The sequence below is a fragment of the Epinephelus lanceolatus genome, chromosome 22, assembly GCF_041903045.1.
Source record: "Epinephelus lanceolatus isolate andai-2023 chromosome 22, ASM4190304v1, whole genome shotgun sequence".
Classification (NCBI taxonomy): Eukaryota; Metazoa; Chordata; class Actinopteri; order Perciformes; family Serranidae; genus Epinephelus; species Epinephelus lanceolatus.
The window spans coordinates 2,743,588-2,755,443 of NC_135755.1; the positions used below are offsets into that span (position 1 = coordinate 2,743,588).

The 11,856-nt window shown below is 41.4% G+C and overlaps 1 protein-coding gene across 6 annotated transcripts in view; it reads left to right on the forward strand.

The window, feature by feature from the left end:
* Positions 1-11,823, forward strand: part of LOC117245875 (uncharacterized) — a 28,278-nt gene extending 16,455 nt beyond the window's left edge. For all 6 annotated transcript variants that reach the window (XM_078164263.1, XM_078164266.1, XM_078164268.1 and 3 more), the window contains 2 exons: positions 2,539-2,627; positions 7,633-11,823. In XM_078164263.1, the coding sequence (XP_078020389.1) occupies positions 2,610-2,627; positions 7,633-9,081 (1,467 nt within the window). In that variant the 5' untranslated portion in view covers positions 2,539-2,609 and the 3' untranslated portion in view covers positions 9,082-11,823. The remainder of the gene's footprint in view (positions 1-2,538; positions 2,628-7,632) is intronic.
* Positions 11,824-11,856: the final 33 nt, after the last annotated feature.

Consider the following 11,856-nt stretch of genomic DNA (forward strand, 5'->3'; position numbering starts at 1 on the left):
TATGTTGAGGCACAGGGAAAAAAACAACAATAATATAAGTTTACTGGATAAAACAAAACAAAATAAAAAGGAACAATGAACAAAGGCACAACAGGCACATCAGGACTGAGAGATAGCTATGATCTTTTTTTTTTAGCTTTTTGTTAACTTGTTCAACCTTTTTCAGTGACTTAAAGTAGTTGGTAAAGGAATGGATGAACGCAGTGAAGGAGGAACTGCTTTCATTCCATTTACAAGAGTGTATATGGTATTTACCCAAAATAATCACAAGATTAATAATATCAGAAAAAATTAGCAAAAGAAGGTATGTTGTCGATTTTCAGGGAAAACCAGTTGTGAATTTCAGACCAAAATAAATTGACAAAGGGACAACTAAAAAATAAATGGTCTACAGATTCAACTTCAGTTGAACAAAAGATACAAGGATCCACATCAAACCGAAATCTTGTGTGTAGAAAATCGTTAGCAGGGTATATTGCTGTTATAATCTTTTACTTTAGGAGCAATAGGAAGTGAAAGATAAAAAGAAAAAGATTGCGTCCTTAAAGAGATCCCTTTATTGTCCCGTACAGAGCACGAATTAAAGTCTCCCCAATTTTTTTGTTTAAAGACCAAACTAACTGATTTGTCGTCACATTTTCTATCCAATAAATTAACCCCGCCAACTTTAAGAGACGGCAACAAAAATGAAATCGCAGAACACTGCATGCAGCTCTGTATGTCTGGGTGTGAGGTTTTGACAGAAGTGATAGAGAACACGAATATTACCCCTCCTGCTATTATTATATTGTATGACACTACAGCACAATACAGCGTTTGGCCAAATGACTGGTTTATACACACAGGATGCATTCACAAAACAATAACAGTTTATTAGGGGCCAAGCCCGACCCGAGGGGCCTCGGGGAACGTGTATGCAAGCAGACGTGTTTCCTAGGACCAGCGGTGCTGGGAATCCTATTGTTTTTGTAAAGATTTTTATAGTTTTTCTCTATTTTTATTCTTCCGTTGATAAAAGTGCAATTTGGAGGGTTGGTCCAGACCCCTGCATGTACCTCAGACGCAAAAAACTACATATGTCCGCCTGCAGGGGGCGCTATAACCAAGGCCAATGCGTTTTGGCCTATAACTCCCACACTGTATGTCGTACATTCAAAAACGTTATATCCCCAGGTTCCCTGAAACGAGCTGAATCACTTTGCAATTGGCCACGCCCACTTCCGCCTATAATTTTTCCCCCCCCGCAAAATCGCAAAAACTCCTCCTTGGGATTTTGTCCGATCTGCGTGAAACTTGGCACGTACACTCTTCACCTGGACCTGATCTAAAGTTATCAAAACAATTTTGTTCCGTCAAAAATTCCGCAAATTATTAATGAACAAATTTGTGTAGCTAGCTATAAAAATGTAAACTATTGCATATCTCAGTCAAACTTAATGCTATCAACACCAAACCTCAGATCCTTAGTTGGCATGACACTGTGAAGGTATGAGCCGGATTTGGCGAATGTTGGCCACTAGGAGGCGCTACAAATATGGGAAGTTTATATCTCTTAAACAGCTACATCCATTTCTACAAAATTCGGTCAGTATGATGTAGAGCCATTCCTGAGGCCATATGTTGAAGGTCGTCATGACTGGTCAATGTGGGCGTGATTTATTACAATAAATCCAAATTGCCACACATTCAGCCTTTCACGCTTCCGGCGCATTTCCCATTACAGCAAATGCCGCAGCTCGGACGTCAGCCCGCGTCCCTGCGCTCGCCCTGAGCCCAATGTGCTTTGGGGCCGACTTCCGTGGGCTCTGTGGGGCACGGGGGCCGAGTTGCGCGGGGAGGCTTGGCCCCTGTTCATAACTGCTTGCAGTTGTAGTTATACATGTATTTGATACAGTATAGTCATAATACACTATATTGATGAAAAGAAGTTATATGGTCAAATATGTTTATTATATTTTATTATTATTATTATTAATAGTCATTCCCAACAGCTGTTACTGACACAAAATACCGTGTATCACAGATTACATGGTGAAGTTTACAGCTGCCTGTTTTACACACTTTGGCCAGCAGGTGGTTTCGTGAGCACATGAAGCCTTTTCTGAACCCATCTGCTGGAAAGCTTCAATGCTTCATGAAGCTTCACCTGACCATCACAATTGATGGGAATTGATGGTTAAAAGATTGAAAGGCATCTCTGGTGTTTCAGAAATCTTTATGTCAGACTTTCACACGCTCATTAAGTGCATATATTTTAGGAAAGGACAGTAACCTTGAATGGTCTCACTCTGGGGAGACTTCTAAGAACAGAACGACCTACACCTGGAGGCCTCCTCGCCACCACACATTCAGACAGGAAGAACATCACGAAGGGAAATATTCACTGTGCTCTGTGTGTGCTGCAGGTTTATATGGATCTCAGCATCCACTCTGACAACCTGCTTGTGGAGCTGTAACTTTAAACAGCTGACAGTGTGTCATTATCACAGTGTGGACGTTTCCTGTCTCATCGTGTGTCTCTGTTTGTGGACTTCACAGCTCATCAGTGTGACGAGACACCTCTGACTTCAGGACGTCCGTCTGGAATCTGTAACCACTGAAGAAGAAGAATGAGTTCTCCAAAAAAGGTTCGGTCACTTTAACTGGAAATTCTCTCTGTTTGTGTTTGTTTTGTTATTTCAGGCTGCGTTTATCTGCTCTTTACTTTAGATATCAGCTTTATGATCTGAACAGGACAAGAAAATAGTTTCTGGTTTACTGGTTGGATACAAACCCAATAGAACAAACTGGAAGGCCAAAACAATGCAGCGTTAAATTGGTGACGGCACCGTCTGCAGTACAGAGCGTGTCATGGACAAAGTTGACAGCAAAGCAGCCACAGGAAAAGTAGACACACAAACATATAGTAATATTTTCAATATATTTTGTATTTAAAATAAGCACAAAAAGTAATGAAGTTTGTGTTTGGTAGATTCACATTCACATTCATATTTCTTTGTTGTAACGAAGCGTCTTGGCAGTAAATGTTATACTGTTGGAAAGCCTGTTTATTTCCCTTTTAAATGTTGCCACATTTGTAAGGAACATGTATTTGTGGGATGAGCAGCAGAGCTGAGTATGTGGGTTGCGCCCATGAAAAATTTGCCAAATCTTCTCTGCCAATGCCAAACAGCGTTTTTTTTTTTGCTGTTGCTATTGACTCTTGTTTTGAGCTTCTGATCTGAGGATAATCCTAAATATTTTGAAAATGTCTTCCTCACATTTTTTATTATATAATTAAAGTCTCCGCCAGTTATATAATAAAAAATGTGAGGATGGTGGTTCTACAGGCTGTGATACCTATAAGGTACAAACTAGAAACTTATTAAAACAGTTCATGGTGGATATAAACTTGGTTGAAGTATGGAGAAAACAGAACCCAGACAAAGTAGAATACTCTTGAAAAACTACTTGTCCCTCTCCTAAAAATGGATGATGAATCCTATCAAAATATAACTCTCCCACCTTCTTTAAGGCTGGCCATGATAACACTGATCCTGAGACCAGATAAGCCTCCCACAGAGTGTTCGTCATTTAGACCATTAAGTTTACTTGGATCTGATATAAAATTACTCTATAAAGTCCTAGCAAAGAGATTAGACCCTTATATCCCACATCTAGTTCACAATGATCAGAATGGTTTTGTGCAAAAACGCCAAGGGTTTCATAATGTAAGAAGAGTCCTAAACATAATTCATGAAAATTTTGATGCTAAAGACACAGCAGTACACTGGATGCTCGGCAGGCCTTTGATAGAATTGAATGGCTGTACTTATTTAATGTCCTGCCTAGATCTGGATTTGGAAATAACCTTCTGAAATGGATTAAGATTTTATATACAAACCTGATAGCCACTGTCCTAACAAATAGTATAGTTTCTACACCAATAATCTTCCAACGATCTACTCGCCAGGGATGCCCTTTGTCACCAATGTTATTCTTATTAGCTATAGAGCTGCTGGCTATGGCAGTAAGAACACAGACGGGAATGTCGGGCATCCAGATAGGACAACAGGAACAGAGAATATCCTTATATGCTGACGATGTGATTCTTTTTTTAACAAAACTATCTGTCAGCATCCCAAACTTAATACAACAGATTGAATTGTTTGGTCTGTTTTCGGTCGGTTATAACATCCATAACTCAAAATCATCAATATTATTTTTGAACAAAGAAGAAAGACCGCAACCAGTCATAAAAACTCCATTCATCAATGCAAAGGACACCTACCTTTGTGTCAAAATTACCCCTAAAATTGAAACAACTGTCACAACAAACTATGATCCACTTGTGGGTGAAGTGAAGGATACATTGGATCGATGGATGACCGTGCCTATATCAATGATTGGCCGTATAAATGTGATCAAAATCTCTTTCAATCACTCCCTCTTCCATGACCAAAATCATTCTTTGATAGACTTCATAGTATTTTTACTAAATTAATCTGGAACAACAAAAAATCCAGACTGAAATGGTACTACTGGTCTGCTCAGTTACACTCTGCAATGTTTTATTTTTTAATGGAGAATCCTTTTTAATGGAGAATCCTCCAGTAAATATTGAACAAACATCAGTACCAAGCCTCCCATTAAAACTGTATCTATACTCTGCATACCCAAGAAATCTGACAACAACAACAAAAAACCCTTTCCTCAGAAATACTATTGACATTTGGTATAAGGCACATCAACATATTGGGGATACCCCCTCCACTTCCCGCTTTTCCCCTGTATGGGGCAATACATACTTTAAGCCAGGACGGGCAGATGGTGGTTTAAAAATTTAGGCCAGACTAAGGTGCATGGAAAATGGAGGATCTTTATATGAATGGTAGTCTTCTTACTTTTGATCGACTGTGTCAGAAATACCATATTCCTAAAAAACACTTTTTGAAGTTACAATGTGTAATTTACGTGGATGTTTATTAGCAAATATCAACTATTGCTTTTATAAATATATATTTACTAAAGTGTAATGCAATTCACATACAAATGGAAGCTTTCTCATAGGCTTAGAATGATTTCTCTATAAATACACAGGCAGGGCGCGGTCTGCTGGAGGCTGCCCTCTTGCGTCGTCATATTTGAATACAGTGGCCGAAAGGGATATACGCGCTTCGCCTTTCGTGTTTACCTAGAACTTGCCGTCACTGGAGACGGTTAAGGTGAAGATCAATCCGAGGCGCTTCTGCGTGAACCTGCTTTGTACTTTAATGATTCTGTCACACTTTAAATGGAGGAGCACACATATGTTTTGCCCCGTAAGAGGGAAACCACGCCACCAAATAAAAGAAAAAGATCAGATAAGCGAGGACGGGACAAAACGCAAGTGAATATCGGCGTTGCTTATTCCAGGTGGAAAGAACTCCTGAAGGAGAAGGATTTCACAAGGGATGCGGAGGTTGCCTGCTTTCTGCTAGACAGGTAATTCAATCTGATGTTGTAAAATCATTTTAGCTTCATGTTTGCAACTACTTTTCCCTCTTGTCTAAGTTCGAGTGATGGCTACGTTTACGTGCTAACGTTATCCTAGCCTTGGCTAACGTTGTCCCAGAGCTACAGCTAAATGGTTAGCCTAGCCTACAGCCTAATCTGTTGATTCCTCTCGCGCTGCTGCAAAGGCTGTCACCCTCTCCTCATCCTCTTCCCTCTGGGTAGCCGAGACACACCTCTTCGCCTGGCCGTTCCTGCACCGCTTCTACCCCCTCGCCCCCTTCCTCTCCCTGGTCTTCCTCACAATTAATAAAAATTGTGATCACACTGTTTATTCATGCTATTAGTCGTGAAGAATTGTTCCTGTTTCGTACTGCAACACTGCAACATCAGCAGACAGTTAAGGTTAAGGGAAGTTCAGTACTATATCTGTAAGAGGAAGTGGGAGAAACCGAGGGTCGGAGACAGGTCGGGAACATATCATCTGGAGGGCAGCGTGACAGGGTGTCACACCAACTGAAGACTGCTGTTATCTATGAAGACTGTACTTGGTAGATTGGGAAAGGAACTGAAACGGTTGAACATCAACGGCCACCTATGCTGTATAAAAACTTGCAGTTGATGCTCCTCATGGAGCCTTTTCTCTGTAACCTCATCTTGTGTGTTGCACTGTGAAACGCTCCTCTTGTACAAGAAAATAAATTCTGTTAAACTTTGATATTTCGGCTCCGGCCTCTGTTGTTTTAAAGGTCATTACGAAGTAATTCTTTTGACATCCTCCTCTCCCTCTTCCTCATCTCCCTGTGTCCTGTGGAAGAACACTCTGGAAATGCATATATTATAATCGCACCAACCACTGTGCTGTGACTATCACATAAAACGTTATTTTAGCGTTACTGTGCTAATGTTTGCTCGTGTTACCAAAACAATTAGAAATAAAACACTCCTAACATATATCTCACAGATAACCTGTATCTCACTGGTAAGCTATAACATATCGTAACATGGTTTAGATTCCCAAATAAATATTCACCTCGTCGCTAGATACTCCTGAAAAACTCTGCTGTCTGCGCAAGCCTTTTTGTCCTACGATGCCACCGTCACTTACCCGACGGGAGGGGTGAGTGAGTGAGCGCGAGTGAGCGCTGCAATCTAGAATTTGACCGCTGATGTCACTGTTACTCACCATTTTTACACACTGAGGCTTTAAGATATTTACAATTGAAGCATTTCATACTATCTAAAAATAAGAATTTAACATCTGAACCACCTTTATCACATCTTGAAAATCTCACGATTCTAAACCTGAAAGGGTGAAGTCAAGTTTCTTTATTTTATGGAGTTTTGATAACATATGATACAGAGTCTACTATAGAGAGGCTCAAGGCCTTAAAGCTAAAAACCAATCAATCAATGTGAGAATTAAATTACTGTAATACAAATGGTTACCCCAGTCAAGCTGAACCGTTGGTCCCCTGACATCCCAGGCACTTGTGTTAAATGTTTAGAAGGAAAGGGGACTGTGTTCCATTGTGTATGGGAATATCCAAAATTGCAGAAATACTGGAAAAGCAGTTGCTGGGACTATATCTGAGATTGTTGGAATGAAGGTACTTGACGTTGGACTCCTGCAGGCCAGGAGAATGATCGCTCTATCTTGGAGAAAAATGGATATACCTTCGAGAGGCATGTGGGCATTTTGTGTTGTATTTGAAAGACTGACTTATTTTTGAAAAAAAAAGAATTTGAAAAATATGAAAACCTTTATTGGAATTTCTTGGGCATCAGGGAACACAGTCACTATGAAGTAGCTGTGTGTAGAGTGTATTTTATTTTTATTTTTCTTTCTTTGAATATGTGAGTTATTGTGAATGTTTGTTTTGCTGTCTGTATGTGTGCAATTTGTGGAAAAAAAAAAATTCTTAAAAATTTTTTCATGTTGCTGTGAATCAATTGTAGACCACACCACGTACATTTTGCATGTGAATCAAAGGATGATTGTCAGACAAGGATTATGTTCTGTTGCCAGTAGGTGGCGCAGTGACTGTGCATGTTGATGTGTGTCTGGAGTCTTCTCAGACATGTGAAACTAGATATGAAGTCAAAATTTTATCTTCAGTCCTCCTCACTAACACTCTGTCTCTCTGTCTTTTGCTTTAGAAACAGAGAGTTGGAAATAAAACCAGATCTTACAGCTGTGACCAGTGTTTGAAAACGTTCCCTACGTCACAGCGATTAAAGAGTCACCAGAGAGTTCACAGTGGAGAGAGACCATACAGCTGTGACCAGTGTGAGAAAGCTTTCACCACTGCAGCACTCCTAAAACAACACCAGCGTATCCACTCTGAAGAGAAACCGTACAGCTGTGACCAGTGTGAGAAAAAGTTTTACACGATATACAGTTTGAAGAGTCATGAGAGAGTTCACTCTGGAGAGAGACCATACAGCTGTGACCAGTGTGAGAAGGCTTTTACAGCTCTCCATCATTTAAAACAACACCAGGCCTTCACACACTCTGAAGAGAGACCACACAGCTGTGACCAGTGTGAGAAAACATACAAAACAGTCGGAACTCTTCATGTTCATCAGAAAGTTCACACTGGAGAGAAACCATTTCAGTGTCAGGAGTGTGGCCACAAATTCGCTGGGAAGGCACGACTACAGCTTCATCATCAAAGATATCACAGTGAAGAGAGACCCCACCACTGTCAGCAGTGTGACAAAGGCTTCATCACAGCAGGGGAGCTAAAGATTCATCAGAGAGTTCACACTGGAGAGAAACCATACAGCTGTGAGCAGTGTGGGAAACGTTTTTCAAGTCCAAGTAACTATAGAACTCACCAACGCACTCACAGTGGAGAGAAACCCTTCACCTGTGACAAATGTGGGAAAGCCTTCTCTCGGTTATGTCACCTCAAAGCACACAGTGTCACACACTCCGGAGAGAAACCACACCACTGTGATGAATGTGGCAAAACTTTCACTCGATCAGAAACTCTTAAAATACACCTACGTATTCACACTGGTGAGAAACCGTACCACTGCAGACACTGTGAGAAAAGTTTCATTTCTGTAACAGACCGCAGGGTCCATGAACGGATCCACACTGGACTGAAACCATACAGCTGTGATGAGTGTGGGAAGAGATTCACTCAGCTGTGTGCTTACAACAATCACAGAAACATACACACTAAAGAGAAAAGCTACCCTTGTCTGCAGTGTGGGAAGGTCTTCAGGTCCGCTAGTTCCCTACTGTCTCATGAGCGTGTCCACTCTGGAGAGAAACCCTTTAAGTGCAAACACTGTGAGAAAACATTCCCAACATCACAACAGTGCTCAAGACATGAGCATGTCCACACTGGAGCAAAACCATACAGCTGTAAGCAATGTGGGCAAAGTTTTAGAAGTTCATCTTCACGGTTCAAACACAAGCTCATGCACGCTGGAGTCAAACCACATCAGTGTGAGCACTGTGACAAACGTTTCTATACAGCAAACAGACTTAGAGAACATGAGCGTGTCCACACTGGACACAAACCCTACTGTTGTGTCAAATGTAAGAAAAGCTTCACCTGGTCAGGTCAGCTGAAGACACACAAGTGTGTCTGAATGAGAAACCAGACCTGGACCCTCGTGATTCATCAGAGCACGCTGCTGTGTGCATATAGTGAGTCGTGGGAGGAAATGATGAAAAAAGATAAAAATAGAAATGGAGTTGCTTCTGAGGATAAGTTCATCCGAGTCACCAGCCTCAGAAATGGCAAGTTAACAGCAGCTCAGATCAGAGACCAGATGAATGCCACACAGAGTTCTAGCAGCAGACCCATCTCTAGAACAACTGTTAAGAGGAGACTGCGCCAATCAGGCCTTCATGGTCAAATAGCTGCTAGGAAACCACTGCTAAGGAGAGGCAACAAGCAGAAGAGATTTGTTTGGGCCAAGAAACACAAGGAATGGACATTAGACCAGTGGAAATCTGTGCTTTGGTCTGATGAGTCCAAATTTGAGATCTTTGGTTCCAACCGCCGTGTCTTTGTGAGACGCAGAAAAGGTGAACGGATGGATTCCACATGCCTGGTTCCCACTGTGAAGCATGGAGGAGGAGGTGTGATGGTGTGGGGGTGTTTTGCTGGTGACACTGTTGGGGATTTATTCAAAATTGAAGGCACACTGAACCAGCATGGCTACCACAGCATCCTGCAGCGACATGCCATCCCATCCGGTTTGCGTTTAGTTGGACGATCATTTATTTTTCAACAGGACAATGACCCCAAACACACCTCCAGGCTGTGTAAGGGCTATTTGACCAAGAAGGAGAGTGATGGAGTGCTGCGGCAGATGACCTGGCCTCCACAGTCACCGGACCTGAACCCAATCGAGATGGTTTGGGGTGAGCTGGACCGCAGAGTGAAGGCAAAGGGGCCAACAAGTGCTAAACACCTCTGGGAACTCCTTCAAGACTGTTGGAAAACCATTTCAGGTGACTACCTCTTGAAGCTCATGGAGAGAATGCCAAGAGTGTGCAAAGCAGTAATCAGAGCAAAGGGTGGCTATTTTGAAGAAACTAGAATATAAAACATGTTTTCAGTTATTTCACCTTTTTTTGTTAAGTACATAACTCCACATGTGTTCATTCATAGTTTTGATGCCTTCAGTGAGAATCTACAATGTAAATAGTCATGAAAATAAAGAAAACGCATTGAATGAGAAGGTGTGTCCAAACTTTTGGCCTGTACTGTACGTTACCCCAACTTCAACAGACGTACAGTGTAACTCCCGCTCACTTCCCGCACGTATTTCCCCGTGTCTTACAGTATAACTAGGCTGCTTCTTAGAGCGTACCTCCCGTTCACTTACATCCTACTTTGCCCAGACTTCCAGTGTAACTCCTGGTCATTTCCCATCTACTTTCTCCAGTCTTACAGCATAACTCGCGGCCACTATCCACATAATTCACAACAACCAAACAACCAAAAAACATTTACACATCCCTGACAAGCTTATAGACATTTTCTGTGTGCGGGCATGACGTGGTGTCCCAATTCTTAGGAGGATATTTCAAGCCCCTAGCCTTTGACACTCTGTTTGGAGGGGCAAGGGGTAGGGGTAGGGCTAAAAAAGAGAATTGGGATTCACCCTATCACAATAAGGGGGAGGCAGCGCACTCCACTGTGTTGTTATTGACGTTATGGAGCAGCCTCTGTCCTGCACCGTTAGCTCTGAGGAAAGCCCCGACACTGAGCAGGCTGGGTGTAGAGTTAAGGTGAAACAGCCTCAGCAGACAGTTACTGTCTTCCACTTACAGTTGTGTAATGCTGCAGTGTGAGTTATTGTTTGTTAACATCACTGCTGATTGCTGCTCCGCTCCCTTAACGTTAGTCTCTGGGTGATGATGGAGTCAGTATTCACAGTATACTTCACATACACCTCGTAAATGTAATTATCTAGAGGTTAAATTCAAACAAGTTTGCAACCGCTGCTGTTTGTCAACATGAATAACAAGTTAACTTTAGCAAATCTACACTGTAGGCTGTCCAGATGCTGCACTGCTCTCACAGTTGAGTCCGGCCACTTTTGTTCTGTCAATATTATTAATAAACATTTGGATAATTGATTACTGGGAATCGATACCAAATTGTCTTTGTCCGCATCGCGATGCATCTAAAAGGCAATTTTTTCCCCCATCCCTAATGTACATTATACTAAAACATTATACTAGCTTTGTGTTTGAGAGGAGACACCTGCACACCAACACAACTGGCCTGGACAGCCACAAAAAATGTTCCCAGGCTGAGATCAATGCCAACAAATGTCAGTTTATTTCGGACATCCATGCACAACACGACGAGCGCTCAAAGTGCAAAACAATAATAAAAAGTGATCAAAACAGCAGCAAATGTTTCAGTCCATCGTGTTCTGAATAAACTGACATTTTTTGGCATTGATCTCAGCCTGGGAACATTTTTTGTGTCTGTCTCGGCCAGTTGTGTTGGTGTGCAGATGTTTCCATTGTTGTAGACATGTTGTCCATTCTACTGATTCACCCAACTAAATAGGCGCAGTCTCACAGCAGTAACATTAACACGACCTTACATACCATACAGTTATCCTTTGTCAACATTTAAAACCATTTATTGTATTATTCATTCCTCTGCATCACTTTCCATCATTCTGTTGTTTATTTTGTTAGTTCTTTTTTTTGTGAAATCACGTATTGGATTGTTTTTTAGATTCATAACTTGCTTTTCGTTTAAAACTTTAAGTGCTAACAATGACACCTGTTCATGAACATGTTACACGTTGTATGACGTGACTTAATAAAGATTTAATAAAAAGTGAACGTGGATGTGACACATTGAGAGTTTGGAACTGTTTTGGTATTTT